This window comes from Rhincodon typus, chromosome 4 (genome assembly GCF_021869965.1).
Source record: "Rhincodon typus isolate 14 chromosome 4, sRhiTyp1.1, whole genome shotgun sequence".
NCBI classification, from domain to species: Eukaryota; Metazoa; Chordata; class Chondrichthyes; order Orectolobiformes; family Rhincodontidae; genus Rhincodon; species Rhincodon typus.
Window position 1 is genome coordinate 110,625,076 of NC_063335.1, and position 24,659 is coordinate 110,649,734.

The 24,659-nt window shown below is 39.7% G+C and overlaps 1 protein-coding gene across 2 annotated transcripts in view; it reads right to left on the reverse strand.

Moving 5' to 3' along the window:
- Window positions 1-24,659, reverse strand: part of ptpn2b (protein tyrosine phosphatase non-receptor type 2b) — a 62,557-nt gene that overhangs the window by 14,853 nt on the left and 23,045 nt on the right. For both annotated transcript variants that reach the window (XM_020532075.2, XM_020532074.2), the window contains exons 3-7: window positions 14,792-14,890; window positions 13,776-13,913; window positions 10,919-11,128; window positions 9,356-9,517; window positions 1,540-1,748 (exon numbers count right to left, since the gene is read on the reverse strand). In XM_020532075.2, the coding sequence (XP_020387664.2) occupies window positions 1,540-1,748; window positions 9,356-9,517; window positions 10,919-11,128; window positions 13,776-13,913; window positions 14,792-14,890 (818 nt within the window). The remainder of the gene's footprint in view (window positions 1-1,539; window positions 1,749-9,355; window positions 9,518-10,918; window positions 11,129-13,775; window positions 13,914-14,791; window positions 14,891-24,659) is intronic.

Genomic DNA, 24,659 nt, shown 5'->3' on the forward strand with positions numbered 1-24,659 from the left:
TAGGACTGAGACTCTTGATGCAGACGCGAGGTGTAGAACAGGATTGAGCAGATTGCATTACTTCCCTGCATTAAAAACAGAGTGCATTCTAAACAGTAAATCTTCAAAAGGTCAATCATATGCTCCTTAGTCACCAGTTCAGAGCAGCAACAGTGGAAGCTCAAGAATGATTTCCGCACAGATATAATGCAAAAACTAAAAGGAATAGAAAGGAAACTGAAGAGGCATTATCAAGAAAAAAAAAAGTGCCATTTCATTGCACAGTTTGTCTTTTTTGTTCTATTTAAAGTCAACATAATTAATTTTCATGCTGTCTGTAGATCTCCTGTAAAAGTGAATATTTCCTTTAAGAACACTGATACAAAAATTGCTTTATTTTCCAAAAAGTGATTTATCAGGTCCTCTTTTTGGAATGAATTTAACAAAATATCTCATGAAATTTGCAAGGATTACCTGCCACATCAGCAGCTGCTGTCATCCTTACAATGGCATTCTACCTTCACAAGAGGAATTACCATAAATCTTTTGATTTTAGTGGAAAGACTAAACTTCACTTAGGAACATCCGTGCTATAAGAGCTTAAGAAACCACATTGCCACCGTGACCATTCCCTATATTATCAAATGAAAGCTACCATTTTAACTTATGAGTTTAGTGTCTTGACCACAAAAGATTACATTGAGATCTACGCAAATGGAAAGATCATAACAAATTGACTGACACCAAGAGCTAAAACATCCAACAGTCATGTCTTAATCATAATGGTTAGAAATCTGTTGGAAAGGATTTGCATCAAGGGAAAAAACATGAACAAGAGGGTACTTTTTTTCTAGGAGATCAGCAGTGTCAAAAGGTTTATACTTGTAGCCATCCTCATCTGTCAAAAGATACAGTAAGTCACTTTCATATCGATGATATATTTAGGAAGGACCCTGTGATACAAGATACTAAGTGAATTCAACAAAGTTAAATTGGAGGACAAGTTAAATTAATACTGTAGGATAGTTAAACGTACATACAAGCTTGTAAAAGACAATTTTTGCCATTTGCATCAAATCAGCTGCAATAAAACTTTCAAGTATACTGCCCTTTCACACATTTGAATTGATTCTGTCTGATTGTGTTATGATCTTCTAAACGTTCTGTTCTACTTCAGTTTTAAAGGATTTTAGCATTTTCCCAATCCCAATTAGGGTGACTGGGCTATGGTTCACTGCTTATAGCTTTGTCTCTCCCTCTTTCTTGAATAGAGTGGCACAAGTATGTTTTCTTATCTACTGAGATCTTTCTAGAAACAGGGAATTTTGAAATATTTCAACCAATAAATCCATCATCTCTGTAGCTAACTCTTAAACCATACAAGATGCAGGTCATCAGGTCGTGGGGACTCGTAGCATTATTAGATTTCTGAATACTTTTTCTTGAATGATTGATTTACGTTTCTACTTCTCTTCTGTTCCTTGATTTTCTATTATTTGTACACCAAATAGAAGAAACTGGGTAACATATTTAGTTTTAAAACAATATCAGTTTACATACTTGGCTTTGTTCTCTGTGTTTTCTTGTTCTTTGCCAAAGGGTTCCTCCGTAGAGCTGTTATTTTCTGGTTCTATTGTTTCTTCCATCGTTATATCAGGATCCCTATTTTCATTCTGTCGTGGAAGGGTGCGTTTTGGAGGCTGAGGAGGTGGAGATGCATGATCAGTTACAGGATCTTGGTCTTCATTAGATAGCTCTTTCCATCTCTTCTATTAACACAGAAAAAAATAATGAAAACCTTGTTCTGTTTTTTATGGTTACAAAATGCCAAAAGCAAGTTGCAGGAAGCGAAAACCATGCTCAGCCTTTTCACAGCAACATCAATTTTTTAAAAGCAAAAAGATAGGAAAATGCATCAACTTTTGTGTGAATAAATTGTCTCACCAATCTTTCACCATTAACAGGACTCTGCATAATTTTTACAAACTTAACTACATAATGAGGTCACAAATTCACACCATAGATACAGGTATAGATGAAGTTGCTCCTTGGCCCACTTGTTTCATCCCTTCTCAACACAAGTAAAACTAGATTAATCAGAGATGAAAGTTGGTCTTATGAGGAGTAGTCGAGCAATTTAGGCCAATACTTGCTAGAGTTTAGAAGGATGAGAGGAGATCTAACTGAGGTACACAAGATGCTAAAGGCATTCATAAAGCAGATGACCAGTGGATGTTTCCCATTGTGGGCAATCAAGAACAAGACAAAAGTATTATGCTAAATATTAAATATTAGGCTAAATATTAATGAGGAGGAATTACTTTTCAAAGGTCACAATTCTGTGGAATTCACTATCCCAAAGTGCAATGAACACCAGGACACAGAATAAATACGATGAGGAGATAGACAGATTTTTAATTAATGTTTAAGGGATTATTTGAAACGTTTAGAAAAACGAAATTGAAGCCAAGAAGAGATCAGCCATGATTGTATTAAATGGCAGAGAAAGGTCGAGGGGCTGAATAGCTACTCCTGCTCCCAGTTCTCATACCTGCCCTACCCTTCCCTACTAGAGGATTAGTTTTGTAAGTGATTGATATATTTCTATCATCAAAATGCTAATTTAGCTCACCCATCCCAAGACAAAACATGTTGTAACAAAGCATCATATATGAGTTAATTGGATCCTTGCTTAGCATTGTCAACTTTGACTCTTATAAACTACTGACCCATTACAATTTTAAATGTAGCACTCTAAAGATTGGAGGAAAATCCTCAAAGATGTGTCTTGGGTCACAAAGTTAAAACTTGGTGACTGATTCATCAAACATGGTTTCTACAGGCTGTTCTGTGATTTCTTCTTAAATGCTGTTGCACAAAGTAGGCCTATGTTGCAGAGACTCTTGTTGGATAATGATCTTTCACATCAAGAATGGAAGATATAAAAGCAAAGAGAAATCATGCAATAACAGATTAAAAGATAGGAGATATGATAAAGTACATGTGTATGTGTGAAGGAGGAAATTTGAAGGTTTCGAGTTTCTCACAGTCATGTGCCATTTCACCCCAGTTATCCAAGTTAGGTAACACACCTACAAGTGAAATCCTTCTCTTGGATGATTAAGGAGCAACTAACACAGAGTCCTATTATGGATGATCAGCTTTTTGCTAATTTTGTCATGCATGGAAATACCATTCTGCAGCATCACACTTCCTTCTCAGAACCTACTTAGGTCACCCTCGCTAATTAATACACACAACAGTCATTTCTTCAAAGTGTTTCCAACCACCTGCGTGTATTTTGTCACGGAGAAGGGAGTCAGTCATATGGATCACAAAGTGGGAAGGCAGCAAATAAACTGAGGAGTTTTTAAAGGCTGTAAAAGGAGAGGTACAAATAAAGTATTTATTAAAATAAAAGTAGTATCAGCTGGACCAAATAAACTGGAAATAAAAGAATAACACAAGCAAATACTGCAAGTTAGAGATGGCTCTTCAGTGATGAAAATGAATTAGAATGAGAAGCAATTTTATATATTACTGCTCTGCATTAAAATATTGTTTTCTGATGTAATGAATGAAGTGTATATACATATAAATGGATGAAGCATTTAGTTTGAATATGTTAAAGGATAAACGTACAATACTCTAACAATTTGTAGCAAATAAAATTATAGCCCAATAACATCGGAAGCACCAAGGAAACAAACAAACTAAAGCAGATAGACTTCAGTCTGCAAAGTGAGAGGTCATCCTTTTGGATCCAAGACAACAATTTATTAGTGGTGAAAGATTAGGAGATGTTGAGGAACAAATGGATGCAGGTGTTCATTTAAGCAAATCACACAAGTGCATGCACTGGAATAAAATGCAATTTTAAAAAATTAATGGAATATTGGTCTTTATTTTGTTTATAATTCAAAAGTGAGAAAGCAATGTGTCAATTGTACAGAGCCTTAGACAGATTCCAAATGGAATTTTTAAAAAGATATTGGTCTTGGAGGGGGTGCAATGCACGATACACAAGAGTTATATAATGGGAACGGGCTACATAAACATGGTCTTATTTCCCTCAAGTTCAGAAAATCAAGGGGGTGATCTGATTGTAATTTTTAAATTTAAATTATTTGCTTGGGTAAATTTCGAGAACAAATTCACATCATCATGGATGAGCACAAGAATAAAAGGGTATAATCTGAAAATCACAGCAAGATTATTCAGAAGTGAATCAAAGAATTCTCTTCCCAAACAAATTTTGGACAAAATCTCAGAGTCAAACGGAACTTTTGAGACAGAGTTTTGTTAGAAGGGGATATCAAATAGAATCGGGACAAGTGAGAAATGGGGTTCAGATACAGATCAGCAAGATTTAATTAAATAACAGATCAGACTTAAATCAATCATTTAATTTTGAACATATTGGGCGTATAGAGCATAAGAGAAGAGAAGGCAAATAAGAGAGTGTCCCTGAAAGTTTGATCAAAAAAAGATAGCTTTCTTGAAGCCTTTCTATACATCTGAGGCGAGTAAAGAAGCAGAGGGATTCAAGGGGAGAGCATTAAAATGCATGACCAACATGGCTAAAAGCTGAAGAACTATCAAAGCGAAAGATGGAAATCACACTTGGAATTGTCCTTAGAAGGAGCATAATGAAAACAAATTTTCACCTTCCTATCAAAAAAATAACATTTTGAAGTAATGACAAAATTGAAGATATGGAGTGTCGAGGAGGTTCTGACAATATTGTTTGAGATCTGAAAGCTTTTGTTGATGATATTTTCAGTCACATATTATCCTACAGGATGATACCAAGTAAATCTCACAACATCAGATGCTGATATCAATACAATGAGAAGCCAGACAACTATTTGTAAACCAATTACGTAAAATAAGCAGAAAGATCTATTTGTTAAATTTGTGTTTTCAAAGCTGTTCCAGATCCAGGCGCAAACAAACAGAACAAATCTAAATGGAGGGATTTCCCAACTTACGTAAGTGGTGACAGACTTTACCTGATCTGACCCCCTGCAACTCTAGACCCATACCAAAGGGGATGATTTACAGTCTTCTGAAAAGGCATTGCAAGTCACTTAGTTGAAGAGCAATTAGGGATGGACAACAAATGCTCATCTAGCCAGCAACAGCCACAACCCATGAATGTATTTTTTGAAATTCTAAATTTTTAAATATCACAAGTAAATTCATGGGTGCCACCTGTCCTTTAGGAACTAGATGGTTTAAATTAGTATTGTTGATGGCAGAATTTTTAAAAATATGATGCAGATTAATTCCTAACCATATCCATGATTTTACAAATTACAAAGACACTTAAATTTTATAGGTTAATGCTTTGTTTAACATTTGATCAAAGCATTTGCTTAGTGAGATTTAAAAGGTTTACCCCTCTGCATGACGGACAAATATATGTACTAAGAGCAAAAGTACACCATCCAGCCTCTCAAACCTGTACCGTCATTCAATAAGTTCATGGCTTGGTGTGCTATTTTATGAATTCTACATTTTCATCTACTCCTGATAAGCTTTAATTCCTTTGCTTAGCAAAATGTTATCCAACACCGCCTTAAAAAATATTTAATGACTCACCTCCGCTGCCTTCTGATGCAGAGAGGTTCAAATTCACACAACTACCAACAGGAAATGAATTCTCATCTCTGGCACAAAAGAGCAAACACCTAGCTTTAAATCAGCACCCAAGGTTCTGTATTCATCGACAAGAGGAAACGATTTTTCCTCAATACTGTTTAGGTTCTTACACATTTCGACGAAGTTACCCCTCACTCTTCTCAACTCCAGTGGAAACAAGACCCGATTGTCCAACCTTTCCTGATAAAGCAACATGCTCATTGCAGGTACTGATCTACTATACTCACTCTGAACCACCGCCAAGCACGTGAGATATGGTATCACTGATGCACTGTTTAACTGACCATAATGTGTTTATTATTATGAATACTGCAAGGTACTGGAAATTGGAAATAACAACAGAAAATGCTGGAGAACTTAACAGATCAGACTGTGAATACAGAAACAGAATTAAATGTCAAGTTATGATTCTTCTTCAGAATGCTTGCTTTTACGTTCAATTCCTCTCGCAATAAAGGATAGCATTTCATTAAAATAAAAAAAAACTAGAGGTGTTAAATGAAACAAAACCAGAAATGCTGGAGAAACACAGCAGGTCTGGCAACATCTATATCAAAAAAAAAGTTTTAAGTCCAGGATGTTCTGATAAAGGGTTTATCTTTCTACAGATTCTGTCAGATCCGCTGAGTTTCTCCAGCACTTTCTGTCTGTTAGCATTTCATCAGCTTTATTAATTAATTGCTGCACCTGCACAATTTGGAACTCATACACCAAGATCCCATTACACCTCGGAATTCTATAGTCATTCATTTAGGCAGTACGCTGCTTTTTTATTTTTCCTGCCAAAGTGATCAACTTCACATTTTACCACATCATATTCCATCAGCCAGATTTTTGTGCACTCACTTAATCTATCTGTTGGTCTGAAATTCTTTAAGGTGGCACCTTATCAAATGTCATCTGGAAATTCAAGTGCAGTATGAGCTCCTTTTTACCATCAGTCGGATGGAACTCCTTTAAATTGGTCAAACATGATTTTCCTCTCACAAAACCGTGCTGACTTGTCCTGATTACCTTGTTTTTAATCCCCCCCAGTATAATTTCCTTAACAATAAATTCTAATATCTTCTAAATGACACACGTCAAAGCTCATTGTTAGTTTCCTGTTTTCTTCCTCCCTCCTTTCCTTCTTGAAGAGATGGGTTATATTTGCTACTTTCCAATCTGATGGAGCCTTTCCAGAATCTAATGAATTTGTGGAAAATAACCTATTGACTAACTGCCTTATTAGCCATCCCTTTTAAGACCCCAGGATGACATCCATCAGGACCCAAAGACTTGTCAGCTTGCAGCTCCATCAGTTTGCTCAGTACCACTTTGATTGTCATTTCACCAAGTTTATCCTTCCACCTCCTGACTTACAGCTATTACTGGAATGCTTTTTGTATCCTCTACAAAATAAGACTAAAGTAAAATATTTGTATATTTCATCTGCCATTTCCTTATCATCAACAAATAACTCCTCATTCTCACTCTCCAGAGGACAAACACTCACTCCACCTACTCTTCCTATTTAGATACTTAAAGAAACTCATTATCCATCTTGACACTTTGAGCAAGCTTCCTCTCTCATTTCCAATCTGCAATTTCTTTCTCCTAATTAACCTTTAAGACACTTTCTGCCATTCTTTATATTCTGACCAATAATCTAATGTGCCAATGTGCCGTAATCTAATACGCTTTTCTCCTTGCTTTTGATGTTTTCCTTAGCTTCAGTTAGCCAATGGTGACTCCCCCACCTTGGAATATTGCTGAGTATTCAGAAATAGGCTATAAACATCTGCCACCACATCTCTACTGATCTCTCCCCGAGCCTAGCATCCCCCAGTACACTTTAGCAAGCTAACCTTCATGCTGACATAGTCGCCTTCATTTAATTATAAATACTAGTCTTAGGCCCACACTTCACCCTTGCAGAGTAAATGTAAAATTCAACCATATTGCAGTCACTGTTGCACAGAAGTGCCTTTACTCTGACACAATTAATTAATCCTGCCACATGATATAATACCAAGACTAATATAAGCTTCTTTCTGGTTAGTTCCAGAACAAGCTACTCTAAGATATGATCTTAAAAGAATTCTATAACTTCTTCATCCAGGCTACCATTGCCAACCTGATTTTCCAGTTTGCGCGCAGATTAAAATTACCTGTAGTTACTGCTGTCCCTTTGTCACAAGCACATGCTTCTTACATACTTTTTCCTACATTGTAGTTATTGTTAGGGAGCCTATAGACTACTCCCACTAGTGTTCCCCTACTATACCCATCTATCTATCTCCACCCAAACTGATTCTACATCCTGATCTCCTGAACCAAGGTTATCTTTAACTAGTGCGCCAACATAACCTTTGATTAACAATGCTATCCCTTCACCTTTACACAGTCCCTCTTGAATGTCATGCAGCCATGCTTCCACAGTGGCCATCAGATCACATTTATTTACTTGAATATGCACCATCAACTCATTTACTTTGTAGTTTTCATAACATTCTTTGGTGCTCAGTTCTCATTATTTTGTTCTCCTGCCTTGATATCACCCCTTGACTTACTATGTCAACCAAAGCTTCATACCTCACTAATTGCTTTTTAAAAGATCTTTACTCTACAGTCATCAAGCTTCCTGAAACACAAACCCTGGCACTGTTTCAGTGTAGACCTTACCAAAGGTACAGGTCCCACTCTCCCTAGCTCAGGTGTCAGTATCCCAAGAACTGAAAGTTACATCCCCCACACCAGTCTCTGAACCGCACAATCTTTTCTCTAATTGTATTTATCCTACATTACTTAGCACATGGCTCAATTAGTAATCCAGTTATTAGTAATTAGTTATTACTTTTGAGGTGCTGCTCTTTAATTTAGAGTTTAGCTTTTCCTACTCTGTCTGCAGAAAGTCTTTCCCAGTCAACCAATGACGTTGGTATTCACATGGACCATGACCACTGCCAGGTACTTCGCCAGCCCAGAGAAGACATCCCAGCTCTGGCATCCCCAGACCACAGTGATGTATGCTTTTTGTTGTAGAGAACTACGTCAATCCACTTCACTACTTAAAGTAGTAAAGTAGAATAAACACTCGAGAAGTGTCTCAAGTCCTTTTACTACAGTCAAGGTGCTACAGAAATGTTCTTTATATGTGTCAGATATCTCGATGATTTCTGACCCTGAAGACAGAAGGGATTTTCAACATCAGAGCTTCATGAAAGAATTTTCTTTCATATTTGTATGTCAGCCAACGAACCATGTGGAGAGCCTAACAAGGAACTAAAGAAAAAATGTCAATCAAGGAGAAAATATCTAAACTGCATAAGGGTGGAAAAGCTTTGGACTTCTTTGACAGAATAACTACTCTCAAAGGATAAATTACTACAAAAATAAATGCAAGCAAGCAGCACTCAACAAGAGATTTTATAGGGGGTTTATGCAATTATGCATTTTGAGCATTATCAAACTCTCAGTCCGAGAACTTCTTACAACTACAAGTTACTGCTCAAGTTCTTTGAGAGATGAATGACAAGTGAAGAAGTTGTAATCTGAAAAGAAAATGACATTCATGTTTTATGAAAACCATAAGGAAAGCCATCTTCATCCTGTTGCTGTTCATCCTCTCCTGTCCTTCACATTACCTTTCTCCTTGGAGAAAGTGAAATCCTATTTTGGACTGTCAATTGTGGTTAGCAATGTCATATATCAGAAATAATTACATATTTACCTGTGCAGATGAATCTCCCTTGATATATTTTGCTCCCTCTATAACTGCCATATATGAAAATCTCAACTGATCTGGAGTCTGAATGAGTCCCATCCGATATTTTCGCATTTCTAATAATACTTCTCTGATGTCCACAGTGGAAGGATCTTTGCGTTTCTCCATCTATAAGAAAAATATCCTGCTGAACACACAATTTAGACCCTAAACGTAATTTGAAAAACAAAAATACCATGGGATATGGGCATCACTGTCAAGGCCAACATTTTTTCCCCCACCCCTAACTGCTTGAAAAGGCGATGGTGAGGTGTCTTCTTGAAACACCACCAATGTGTGCATACAGTGCTGTTAGGGATAAAGTACCAGGATTTTTATCCAGCAATGTAGTTCCAAATGAGGCTGATGTGCTGACTGGCAGAAGACAGGAAAGGGGGATAAAGGAGTCCTTTCAGGATGGCAGCCGATGACTAATGGAGTTCTGCAGAGGTCAATGTTGGGACCACAACTATTCATGTTACACATTAACAATCTGGACAAAGGAATTGAGGGCATTAAGTCTGCAGATGACAAAAGATAGGTGAAGGGACAGGTGGTGTTGAGGAAGTGGGGAAGGCACCAAAGGAGCCTCTAGGAGAGTGGGCAAAGACATGACAGATGGAAATGTGATAAAGGGTGAGGTTACACACTTTGGTAAGAAGAAACAAACTATTTTCAAAACAGGGAAAGGCCTCAGAAATCTGAAGCACAAAGGGACTTGGGAATCCTAAGTTCAGGACTCTAAGGTTAACATGCAGGTTCAATTGACAGTTAGGAAGGCAAATACAATGTCAGCATTCATTTCGAGAGGGCTAAACGACTGAGAAGGGATGTACTGCTGAGGCTGTATAATGCTCCGGTCAGATCACATTTGGAACATTGAGCGCAGTTTGGGCCCTGTATCTAAGGAAAATTGTGCTGGCCTTGAAGGGGTCCAGAGGAGGTTAACAAGAATGATCCTGGGCATGATGGGCTTGTCAACGAGGAGTTGTTGAAGACTCTAGGCCTGTACTCGATGAGTTAAGAAGAATGAGGGGATACCTCATTGAAACTTACAGAATACAGAGAGGCCTGGATTGAACAAATGTGGAGAAGATGCTTCCAGGGCTACAAGAGGCTAGGGCCCAAGGGCACAACCTCAGAGTGAAGGGATGCCTCTTCAGAATTGAGATAAGGAGGAGGAATTTCTTCAGTCAGAGGATGGTTAATCTGTGGAACTCAGTGCCGCAGAGGGTTGTGGAGGCCAAATCATTGAGTGTATTTAGTAAGAAGATAGAGACAGATGGGTTCTTGATTACTAAGGGCGTCGAGGGTTACAGGGAGAAGGCTGGAGAATGAGGTTGAAAAACAATCAGCCATGATCGAATGATGGAGTAGACTCGCTGGGCCGAATGGCCTAATCTTGCTATACCTTACGGTCTTATAACATGATCTGCTGTCTCAACATTAAATCAGCCTTTGGCATTATAATTTTACATCAGAAAGGGATAACAGCTCAAGGTTTTCATAAGTTGTTACACAATTACTCACCAAAACAAGACAAGTATCTACTAATGCGAAGGTACCAGAACGCCCAATGCCTGCACTACAGTGAATGACAGCAGGTCCGCAATCAGAGCTCAATGAGCCAGATTCCCTCACTTTTAACAGAAAATTAAGGAATGAAGCAGGGGATTCTGGTACTCCAAAATCAGGCCAAGTAGTATAATGGAAGTGTAGGATCTCTCTGGTCTCTCCAGTCTATCAAGACAAAATAAGAACAAGTTAACAAGTTAAATTGTCGTTAAAACCAGGAAAAGTATTTCAGAATCTACAGTTTCAGACCATACAAAAATTTCTTTAATGGTCAAGAAACTTTAAATGCATAAAAGAGAGAATATATCTCAAACCAGAAGAATTTCAGTTGTTTTGGGACCATTATTTAAAATTGAAGTTTTCTTTAAATAATGTTTAGAAAAGGGGACTGGGTCTACATTTTTCAGAGAAAAAATAAGTTTTTTAGACTTGCAAGAAACAGGATTTAAAAAGGGGTTCCCCATTTATGGGTCCCCTTGGCTACAGGCCAAGTGCCGGTACATGAGATTAGAATAGATAGATGCTTGATGACCAGTGTAAACACGATAGGCCAAAAGGCTTTCTTCCCCCCATGATGTAAAAACTTTGACTCTTGATTTAAAACGTATGAGGAGGATTTTCTTCTCTCAGCTGTGTGTTTGGAATTCTCTTCCAGAGAGCAATGGGGCTAGGTTATGGAGTACTTTCAAGGTTGAACATAGAAAATACAACAGTTTAGGAACAGGCCCTTCAGCCCACCATGCCTGTGCCAACCGTGATGCCATTCTAAACTAATCCAATCTGCCCACCTCTATTCTCTACCTGTTCTTGGGTCTGAATGCCTCAAACCTTGACATTGTATTTGCTTCTACCACCTCCCCGGCAACGCAACCCAAGCACCTACTACACTGTTTGGTGAAAAAAAAAACTTCCCTCATACTTCTCTCTTGAACTTTCCTCCTACCACATTAAACTGATGTCACCCTCGGAAAGAGATTCCGAATGTCCATCTTAACCACCCAAAGATTTGAGGAGGTTGTTCTTCTCTCAGAGCTATTTGTGCTTGGAATTCTCTGCCAGAGAGCAATGGGACTCCAATTGTCCACCTTATCCATGCCTCTCATGATTTTATATACTTCTGTCAGGTCACCCCTCGCCTCCGTCGCTCTAGTGAAAACAATCCAAGTTTGTCCAACCTCTCCTTAAAGCTAATACATTCCATTCCAGGCAACAAACCTCTTTTTGCATCCTCCCCAAAGCCACCTCATTCTTCTTATACTGTGGTGATCAGAACTGCACACAGTACTCCAAACGTGGCCTGATCAAACTCTAATACAGTTGCCACACAACTTACCTACTCTTATACTCAATGCCTCGACCAACGAAGGCAAGCAACCCATGCCTCATTACCATCTTTTCCACTAGTGTTGCCAGTTTCACAGAGTATGGTCTTGCACCTTAAGATCCCTCTGTATAATCAATGCTCCCAAGGGTGCAGCCACTTACAGTACAATTTCCCCTGGCATTTGACCTCCCATAATGCAACTCACACACTTATCTGGATTAAACTCCGCTTGCCATTTCTCCATCCAACTTTCCAAATGATCTATATCCTGCTGCATCCTTTGTTATCCTTCCTCACTATCCACAACTCAACCAATTTTCAAGTCATTTGCAAACCTACTAATCTGCATGAACATCTTCCAAATCATTACAAACAACGGAGGTCCTAGCACTGATCCTTGCAGAACACCACTGGTCACAGATCTCCTGTCAGAAAAACACTACTCCACAACTACCCTCTGTCTCTATGGCCAAGCCTACTTTGTATCCAACTGACCATCTCACCATGGACTCCACGTGATTTGATCTTCTGGAGAAGCTTACCATAAGGGACCTTGTCAAATGCTCTGGCAAAGACCATGGAGACAACATCCACTGCCTCAAACTCAATCAGCTTCATCACTTTCTCAAAAACCGCAATCACAAGACGTCCTTGTATGAAGCCGTGCTGACTACTCCTAATAAGTCCATATTTCTCAAATGCAAGGAATCCCGTCCCTAAGAATCTTCTCCAATAATTTCCCTATCTGATGGAAGTCTCACCAGCCTACAATTTCCTGTATTATTCCTGTTTCCCTTCTTGAACAAAGGAACAACTTTGGCTATTCTCCAGTCTTTTAGGATCCTGCCTGTGGCTAATGAGGACAGAAAGATCTCTGTCAAGGCCTCAGGAATCTCATCTCAGAGTTACAGTTAGACAGATTTTTAGGCAGACAGGCAGAAGATAGGCAGAAAAGTGCAATTAAGTTGACAATGATAATCATTTTGCACAGTACAGCAGGCTGAATGAATGATCCTATGTTTAAACAAAAACTTGCAAATAAAGCTGCAGCACCCCATTTTTCCAAATCTCCACTTAGAAGAGGTCTGAAATGGCCTTGTGCCTACAAGCTGTGTGCCTGAGGCAGTGTGCTCAGGTCCCCAAAGAATGTAGGATCTGAAGGAGAGGAGTATACTGAACTGATTTCTTCTTTCAGGTCAATAAGATGAACACTGAAAATCAATGTTTTGCTCACTGTTTTTAAACAGCAGGCGGAATGCTTTGAAGTCAGCTTCACCCTCAGCCCGCAGCACATGATCCAGCAAATAACCAGGAAGACGCAAGCAAACATCAGATCTAAGGAAAGGCTTGAGCTCAGTACACAAGCAGCAGGATCAGGTCAGGCATAGCATACACTGGATGTGCGTTAGCTGGTTTATATCAAGGTGGGAGGAAATATGTTCAATCACCGCTACGTTTACAGTTGTGTAACTGTGCCAATATCCTTACTGAAGTTCTTTGTAATTGCAGTTGTCGGACAGTGTAGTATGATTTCACGTCTTCAGACGACAATTTTAAGCTGAACTGAGTGTCTTCAAATGACATTACTTCATCTTCCTTGCTTGGCCAATACTTTTCACATTTTACCTGCAAAGCAAAAAAGATAATATTTACCATTTTGTTTCTCAGAATAATAAAAAAAATACAAGCTACAAAAACAAAACCTGTAAGTTGTTATGAGGCACAGGTGCAGTTGCAAAACTGCAATCTATCGAGCGGTTCACTTGGTAGGAACATGGGTAGGCCATTAGTCTGTTGAACCTACTCCAGAGTTTGACATTATTCAATCTCATCAACGCCTTACTGTCCCCCTTTAGGCAGGCAAAGGCGGGGGGGTGTGGTGAAATGGAGAGCGAGAAGAGGAAGGATAGAGAAAAATCAGAAGTGAGAGAAAAAGTAAGGAAAAGAGACATAAGTGGGGGCGGGGGGGGAAAGAGGGCACGGGGAGGGCATGCAAAAGGAAGGGGGAGGGAGCATGTGCAACTGAGTATGGGGAAGGGAGTGCACACAAGAGACAGCAAACACTGGCTTAACCAGAAGAAAACCCCACATTTGTCACAGCATTCTCCTGCCTGAAAGAGAAGGCAGGTAACTTAGAATGTCAACATAATGCTATCAAGCCAACAGCTGATAGGCAGCATTGATGTCATTCATGTTTTTCAGGGAGTGTAGTTATAATTGTACTTAGTGCTTCCACCAGATGGCATGCATGATGCGCAATGATGTGGGGGCTCTGCCTCCAAACACAGAAAATCTTGAACACAATATAATGCATCACTACACCATTTCACTTGCACGTCAAGTAGGGAAGGAGTGCAAGAATCTCCTGTTTGCAGTTTACTGAAATGATAATTTGCATTTCCTGGTACCATTAATTCTCAGAATGTGGAATCTTTTAGAGGTGTAACTATAAATTCATGCAGTTAATTTTAAGGCACAAATATTAAAGAAAATGTTTCACTTACTGATCCTTTTTCAATGACACGATTCAACATCACAACTGCTCTGCTTTTCTGCTCCCAAACCATTTGCCAGAAGTGACCACAAGAGTTTGGAAGTGGACCCTGTTTGGAGAAGGATACATATAATAATGCAGTGAAACGCAACAGCATGAGCACAAAAAACAGTCTTTACACCTGTAAATTGAAATCTTTTCGTACTACATAATACACTGGAGCAGGAATAGATCACTCATCCCCCTCATTCTACTCCCCCACTTAAAAAGATCACAGCTGATCTGTATCTGACCTCCAAAAGCTGTTTTTTGCCCATAAATGACAATACATAATTCAATCTTAAAATTATGTTGTGATTCCAATGAACCAAAATCTGGCATTATTCATATCCAGAGTTGGAATCGCATTCTGGCACAATAGTTAGCACTGTTGCCTCAGAGTGTCAGGGACCTGGGTTCAATTCCGGCCTTTGATGACTATGTGAATCAAAGAATCACAGAATCCCTAGTGTGCAAGCAGGCCATTTGGCCCATTGAATCCACACTAATCTCTGAAAAACATCCCACCCAGACCCACATCCCTCATCCCATTGGACTGAGAGAGGAAACCAGAGCACCCGAAGGAAACCCAAGCAGACACGGGGAGAACGTACAAACTCCACACAGAAAGTCGCCCGAGGGTGGAATTGAACCCGGGTCCCTGGCGCTGACAGGCAGCAGCGCTAACCACTGTGCCACGATGCTGCCTTAAGAGATGTTCAGCATTGTATGTTACAGTCCTTCAATTCAGTGCTTGCAGAATGTTGAAGAACTGCAAATGTGAAAATATCTTTTAAAGCCCATAACGTACATTCTGCAATTGTAAGTTTACTTTTTCACTTTGCTAATTAAGTCTATTAGACTCTAATTTAATTCTAGATACCATACAATTTCAATACAGTAAACACAAGGCAACACTGCGCAGGAACAGGCCCTTCAGCCCACCAAGCCTGCGCTGATTCTAATCCTAATTGAGATCCACTACTTATTTTCCATGCACAGTTTCTTTGCCTCTGCTCCCATTCATGTGATCATCAAGGTACGCCTTAAACATTGTTAACGTGTCTGCTTCCACCACCTCCACTGGCGGTGCATTCTCGGCACCTATCGCCCTGTGAAAAATTTCCCTTGCACTTCTCCCTTAAACTATTCCCCCTCACCTTGAACCTGTGCCCTCTTGTAGTTGACCTTTCTGCTCTGGGAAAAAGCCTCTAACTATCCACACTATCTATGCCTCTCAATTCTATAGGCCTCCATCAGATCAACCCTCGGCCTCCATCTTTTCAGTGAAAACAATCCGAGTTTATCCAACCTCTCCTCATACCTGAAATCCTCCAGACCAGGCAACATCCTGGTAAACCTTCCCTGCAGCTTCTCCAAAGCATCCACGTCCTTCTGGTAGTGTGATCACCAGAATTGCATGCAATATTCCAAACATGGCCTAAGTAAAGTTTTGTACAACTGTAACATAACTTGCCAACTTTTATATTTGATGCTACAGCCGACGAAGGCAAGTGTGCTGTATGCCTTCTCGACCACCTTAGCCACCTGTGTTGCTACTTTCAAGGATGTGCGGAACTGTACACCCAGATCCCTCTCTGTATTAATGGTCCTAAGGGTTCTGCCATTTATTGTATAATTCACACCTGAATTTGATCTTCCAAAATGCGTCACCTCACATGTGTCTAGATTAAACTCCATCTGAATCTCTTTGCCCAAATCTGCAATCTATCCATCTATAGCCAGCTGTATCCTTTGACAATCCACCTCACAATTGTCAACTCCACCAATTTTGGTTTCACCTGCAAAGTTAGTAATCAGACCACCTATATTTTCTTCCAGATCATTTTAAACTTAATAAACAAAGTTACTAGTTATTGATCTCCATTCTGAAAAGCACCTTTCCACCGTTACTCTCGGTCTTCCACAACCAAGCCAGTTTTCTACCCATTCGGCCAGCACATCCCGATGCCATGAGATTGCTTTTTGTACCAGCCTGCCATGAGGTACCTTATCAAATGCCTTACTTAAGTCCATGTAGACAACATTCACTGCCTTTCCCTCATCATTCTTGTCACCTCCTCAAAAAAAATACTTAATCCATCTGGTGAGCCACGACCTTCCCCGCAAAAACCCATGCTGCCTATCACTAACAAGTCCATTTGCTTCCAAATAGGACTCAATCCTGTCTCTCAGATCTTCTCTAACAGGTTCCCCACCACCACATCGGCCTGTAATTACCTGGATTATCTCTGTTTCCCTTCTTAAACAAAGGAGCAACATTGGCCCTTCTCCAGTCCTCTGGCACCTCACCCGAGGTCAAAGAGATGCAAAGATATCAGCTATTTCCTCCCTTATCTCCCACAGTATCCTGGGACAGATCCTGTCTGGCTCTGAGACTTGTCTATCTTAATGCATTTCAAGACATCCAACACCACCTCCATCATTACATTGACCTGCCCAAGAATACTCACACACCGTTCCCTAACCTCAACATCCATCATATTCCTCTCTTTGATGAATACCAATATAAAATACTCATTAAGGATCTCACCCATTTCCTCTGGCTCCACACATAACCTCCCTCCTTTATCCTTGATTAGGCCTACTCTTTCCCTAACTGTCCTTTTGCTCCTAACACACATACAAAATGCCTCAGGATTCTGCCTAACCCTGCTGGCCAAAGACATTTCAGAGCCTCCTAACTCTCCGTTTGAGTTCCTTTCTACTTTCTCCATATTCTTCAAGGACTTTGTCTGTTTTTAGTTGCCTAGACCTTAGGTATGGTCCTTTTTTTTGACTAAGCTAATAGTTCCCCTGTCATGCAAGGTTTTTGAATCCTGCCATTCCTGTCCAAACAGGGCAGTATATTTTAAAGGTCCTCAGAGAGCTGTACTCCCTCTGCTACCTCAGCCAAAATCAAATAACATTAATACAGACTTGGTTTTGTTACAACTGAGATGGGAGAATTTCCATCAAGATTTGGACCAGACTAACCCTAGCCCCATGGCTCCACAGGTCACAATATAAATGTAATTGTTTTCCCTATTCTGGGTACATTAGACTTTAAAAAATCCATCAACCAAGTTCCTTTAATAAACAAAAATAAAATGACTGAATTATCAACAAAATCTATGCAATGATGATGCAAGCCTGGCAAACATTTTAATGTAAAAATATAAATACTTAATATAAATATATATTTTAAAAATTTCAGACATGAAATGTGGCAGTCACTAGCTGGGCCAGCAATTATTACCTAACCCTAGTTGCCCTCAGGAAGGTGGTGGTGAGCTATCTTCATGAATCACTGCAGTCCATTTGCTGTAGGTAGACCCATCTGGGAGGGAATTCGAGGAACCTGACACACTGGTGCGACTGAGTGTTGGTGGTGGAAGGAGTGGAGGTGGTGCCAATCAAGCGGGCTGCTTTGTCCTGGATGGTGGCGAGCTCCTTGATGGTTGTTGGAGCTGCACTCAACGAGGCACCCTTTTGATTTGTGCCATTTAAATAGTGGAGAGACTTTGGGGAGTCAGGTGGTGATGGAATTATATTATATCAAAGAAGAAGCAAAATACACTTTCACACACTAGGTAAAGGGGTAAAAGAAACTTGTCAAAGATTTATCTTCTAGCCAATAAGTCTTTGCTTTTGAAGTCAGAGAAACAAGGATAATGTAGGGAACATTCAAATCTCTGTTGATCTGGCATTCAGGTGCACAAAGACATTGGTTACAAAACAAGATGTTTTTGGATCTTCGACAATGTAGCTTACTCAGGAAATACTATCTTCAGGAGACTAATCCAGGTTCAGCCCAAACCAGGGTTCCAGTATCACAGTGGACACTTAACAAAAGGTTTGGATGATAATGGAATAGTTTAGGTTAGATGGGCTTCAGATTGGTTTCACAGGTCGGCGCAACATCGAGGGCCGAAGGGCCTGTACTGCACTGTAATGTTCTATGTTCTATTTCAGAAACAGGACAGCTGGGCTTGGAAGGTGATTTTCTTTCGCAGGTTGGCCAACTGAAAAATCCAAGCAATCTCCAAACAGAAACTAAAACCTAAATAAAAACCGAAAGAACAGCAGGTGCTGTAAATCAGAAACAAAAACAGAAGTTGCACAACTGTTCTTCTCTCTTTGGGTTCTATCTCGACCTGTCGTTTATATCTTATCCCCTCCCACCATCCTAACTTCTGCTTAGGAACTGACATTGAAGGGTCCACCGGATCCAAAACGTTAACTGATTTCTCTTCACAGACGCTGCCAGACTGCTGAGGTTTTCCGGCAACTTCTGTTTTAGAAACTAGAACCTGACAGTCAAACTCAAGCAGGAACACTGCAGTAAACAAGCAGTTATCACAAGACATGTGACTTTCAAGAAATGCAATGCAAAAAAAACGCTGCAACGTTCATTCATTAAACTCTTTAAAAAAAAAACCCAATCCAAATATCCACAATCACTCAAACTCAGGGTCGCAAACATTATTAAATATAAGCCTCTGCAACAGCGTCAAACATTATTGCTTTTTCTAAAAATAGATCACGTTAATACTCAAAGCCTTTTTTTCCTTCTGTGCTTATGTTATTCCTGCACTGCAGCTTTCTTTCCTTTCTCTGATCTTGCAACAGCACAAGCAAAGTGCCAAGATGTTCTGAGAGGAGGCAGGTGGAGTTTAATTCAGGTAAAAGTGAGGTGATGCATTTTGGAAAGGCAAATCAGGTAATGGTCCTGAGGAGTGTCGCTGAACAAAGAGACATAGGGATACAGGTGCATAGCTTCTTGAAAGTGGAGTCACAAGTAGTGAAGGCGGCATTTGGTATGCTTGCCTTTATTGGCCAGTGCATGAAATATAGGAGATGGTAGGTCACGTTGCGGCTGTATAGGACACTGGTTAAGCCATTTTTAAAATACTGTTTGCAGCTCTGGTCTCCCTGCTATAGGAAGGATGTTGTGAAACTTGAAAGGGTTCAGAAAAGATTTACAAGGATGCTGCTAGGGTTGGAGGGTTTGAGCTATAGGGAGGGGGTGAATAGGCTGGGGCTATTTTCCCTAGAGTGTCAGAGGTTGAAGGTGACCTTATACAGATTTATAAAATCATGAGGGGCATGGCTAGGGTGAACAGCCAAGGTGTTTACCCTAGGGTGGGGGAGTCCAGAACTAGATGGCATAGGTTTAAGGTGAGAGAAGAAAGATTTAAAAGGGACCTAAGGGGCAACTTTTTTCACAGAGTGTGATGCATGTACGGAGGAAATGGAGGAGGCTGGTGCAATTACAACATTTAAAAGGCATCTGGATGGGTATACAAATAGAACGGGTTGAAAGGGATAGAGAGGGTTTAAGAGAGGCCAAATGCTGGCAAATGGGACTGGATTAATTTAGGATAAAGTCAATAAATGTGGAGCTGAAAAAGCACAGGTCAGGCAGCATCCAAGCAGCAGGGAAGTCAACATTTCGGGCCAAAACCCTTCGTCAGGACCCTGTAACCGTGTCAAACATTATTGCTTTTTCTGTAAAACAAATTAATACTCAAAGCCTTTTTTCCTTCGCTGTGTCTATGTTATTCCTGCATTGCAGCTTTCTTTCCTTTCTCTGATCTTTATAGCACAGGCAAAGTGCTAAGATTTTCCGAGGGTGGCAGACGGAGTTTCATTTAAGTAAATGTGAGGTGCTGCATTTTGGAAAGGCAAATCAGGACTGGACTTACACACTTAATGTTAAGGTCCTGGAGAATGAATAACTTAGGGTAGCTGGTCAGCATGGACAAGTTGGACCAAAGGATCTTGATTCCATGCTGTACAGCTTTATAACTCTACGTTGCTAAGTATATGAAGCAACCATCATCTGGGAGTGTCATCCAAACCGCTATCCCCACTACGCTGTTGTTCCTCCACTGTTGCAGGGTCAGAATCTTGGAACTCTCTACTGAACTGCACTGTCAATGTACCAACACCACACTCCCTGTCTTGGCTCAAGGTGGCAGTTAACCATCACCTCTCCAGGACAACCAAGGATAGGCAACAGATGCTCATCTTGCCAGTAATGCCCATATTCCATGAAAGCATTAGCAAAATACCTACTACCTACCATTCATTGGACCATGGATTGCCCTGTGATTTCAGCATGTCATCATCCTCAAAAACTAGCCATTATGTGCTATATCAGGCAAACCCACTTTTACAATTTAGATGCAGTCCACAATCTTTTCCTTCTACCTTAAGGAAAGTTTCACAGGCACAGGCAAGGCCCCATTCCCTGTGATGTACCCTTGGAGGGTCAACGATTACATGACAAATATAGATTACCATGATAAACTCCTATCAAACCAACCAGCAAACACTAAAATACCAGGGCCCCTGATATTCACAGGGAGGTGCGTTTTTTTTGGAATGACGAAGAAAAGCTTTCAATGTGATTTTCTCCTCCACATTTTCTGCTTTAGGTTAACCAGATGAATGATCTTGGATACCAAGGCAGGCAGGCTCTGGGAAAATGGCACGGTGGAATGACTAAGTTCAGAGAGGGAGCTTGGGGCAAGCTTGGCGCACAACCAGCACTGCAAAGCCATTTACTTTGCTGAATTAATCTTTCTTGCCTTAATTGTCCCGCCAGTTTTCAAAAGCCTGAAAACAGCCCAGCTAGCACAGATCTAAAGTAGAAACAATGTTAAAATGAACAAAGTTAAGAATTTTTCATGACGTTAACAACTAAACCACCCTGATTGGAAGTGCACATTTATCCTACATCCTGGCTTTAAAAAAATAGAAATGAGAGGGGTTGGGGATTGGGCTCCTGCTTGGAAAATTTATTGCTCTCAATAACTCAAAACCACACAATTCAGAGGTTAAATTACTCAGCAAGCATCAAAATAACAACAAAAGACTGTTGTATATTCAGCACCTTTCCTAACCTACAAGGTTTATAGTTAAGCAGTTAATCACTGAACGCTCCACTTGGCTCCGCTCATAGCTACAGTATAGAAGTTGCTTTGTTTCAAAGAGAACAAAATAGTACACAGAGTAAACATTGAAATTGAAAACTTTTCAAACTTATGGAAGATGACCACTGAATCATTTTTGGCCGATTATAAATTTATTTTAAAATCTCCCGCCCCTACAATTTTTTAAAAAGTCATGAAAACTAATCATGTTCCAGTGGTTAAAACATGTTGTTTCTAACACCCGAGTTCCTTCAACATTTGCTCAACAGCCCACCTGTACAAATGACTCAGTCAGTTTTGAAATGTGATATGCACAAGGCAATAGTTATGCAATCTCACACAAAGGCAAAAACGCTTCTAGAAAACATCAAGTCGGTCATATCGTGATCATAAGCTGGATATTTACTGTAACTCAAAGTATTAAAAATGTCAAGTTGAACACTGAAAGAAAGATGGATCTTCAATCATCAAATCCGTGTTACAATAAACCATTGTTCCAAGTTTATATTTTTCTCCACTCCAAAGAAAATACCACTAAACTTAAAATTTTAACAAGCCACTAAAAATTACATGCGTGCCTTTTGATTTTACTATCAAGAAAATTAATTTGAAAAAGATAAGTTTTGTTAGTCTAAATTCTGGAATTTTAGAAAATCTGGAAGATTTGTGGGAAGCCAGAAGATTGGGAAGCTTATGCAGGTTGAGGGGGGGGGAGCGGAGACGATATATGACAGTAAGCTAGAAGTCAAATAAAAGATGATTACAAGAGTTTTTTTAAAGATATATAAAAAGTTAAGAAAGAGGCAAGAGTGTTCATTGGATCGCTGGAAAATGAGATCGAAGTAGTAATGAGGAACAAAGATATAGCAGAGGAACTGAATAGTCTCTGCAACAGTCTTCATGGCAGAATACAGAAGCAGCATACCAGAACTTCAAGAAAGTCATGGGCAGAGGTGAGTGTAGTGGCCATCACTGAGGAGAAAGTACTAGGGAAGCTGAAAAGTGGCTAAGTCACCTGGACGAGATGGACTATACCTCAAAGTTCTGAAGGGGATAGTTGAGGAGATTTGCAAGGAAGTGGTGGTGATCTTTCAGGAATCATTAGAGTCAGGGAGGTCCCAGAGGACTGGAAAATGGCTAGTATAACACCCCTGTTTACGAAGATAGGGAGGCAGAAACCAGAAAACTTCAGGCTGGTTAGCCCGACTTCTGTTATTGCTAAGATTTTAGATCCATTAAGGATGAGATTGCAGAGAACATGAAAGTGCATGGTAAAACAGGCTCAGTCAATGTTGCTTCATCAAAGGGAGGTCATGCCTGACAAATCTGTTAGGATTCTTTGAGGATGCAATGTTATCATTCATTTCAAGAGGGCTAGGCTACAACGGCCAAGGCTGAACAAGGCTCAAGTCAAACCGCATTTGCAATATCGAGAGCAGTTTGGGCACAGTATTTAAGGAAGAAGTACTGGCTTTGGACAGGGTCTAGAGGAGATTCACAAGAATGATCTTGGGGATGAAGGGCTTATCCTGTGAGGAGTAGTTTAAGACTCTGGGTCTGGATTCAACGTAGTTTAGAAGAATAAGGGTGAATCTCATTGAAGTTTACAGAATACTGAGAAGCATAGAGACAGTTGACATGGAGAAGATGTTTGCACAGAAAGACTAGGACCCAAAGGCACAGCTTCAAAGCAAAGGGACGACCCTTTAGAACTAAGCTGAGGAGGAATTTCTTCAGTCAGAGGGTGGTTTATCTGTGGATCTCACTGCTGCAGAAGGTTGTGGTGGCTAGGTCATTCAGCATTTTTAAGACAGAAATAGATAGGTCTTGACTACTGAAAGCATCAAGGGTTACGGGGAGAAGACAGAACAAGGTGGTTGAGAAACATATCAGCCACGATCAAATGGTGGTGCAGTTTCAATGGGCTGAATGGTCTAATTCTGCTTCTTTATCTTATGGTATCAAGGAACTTAACATACAGGACTCTGCATATTTATGAAGTTAAAACAAAGAATTTTTTTCAAGACTTTTCCTCTCTATTCAGAGCTATCATTACCTATGTTAAAAGTCTCAATGTTATACCCACCATCAAGCTGCATGAAGCTGTAAGGTTGATACTGGGGGAAGGGTGTGGAGTTACGTACTTCATGGCATATACCGTTATATTTCCGAGAGATCCCTATTTATATGCTTTTTTTTAAGCCATAAAGTAACCCAGTAAATCTCAGAAAGGGAACAAAGATAACATTCTAAGTCATACTGAATTATTTTCCTCTTCAAAAATGTAGCCTGGACTACTAAGTTCTACTAAACAGCTGTGGAGAGAAAAACATAGGCATTTTAAATCAATGACCCTTCATCCGGTCTGCTGAGTTTTCAAACACTGTTTTTATTTTAAATTTCCAGCCCCTACAGTATTTTGCTTTTCTATCAAGGTTGAGGCTTTATTACACAGAAAAGGACCAAATATAATTGGTTAAGTCGCACATCAAACTACCAGAGGCCTGCAATGTCCTCACTGAGTTTGCTATTTGGCAGAAAGATTCAGTTTCAAAACAACCATATGAAGAAGCTACTTCCCAACTGACAAAGTACGTGGACAGGTCTGCAGGATCCATAATTACATTCTACCTTTCAAAAAAAAAAATGACAAAGAAAAAGTAAAAGGAAAAAAAATTAAACTGCTTAAAATTTCTTGACATGATAACTGCTAAGGAATAAGGGTTAAAAATAAAAAAAAATTATAAAATACTGTAATCTTGAACTTAAGATCTTGGTTCCAGCAAAACAACAGTTTTTTTTCACAACAATTATTCTTCAGCCTCTACGAATCCTGCTTAGTGATTCAACCTCCGTGTGGATAACGAAACTTTAAAAAAAAGTAATAACTCAACCAAC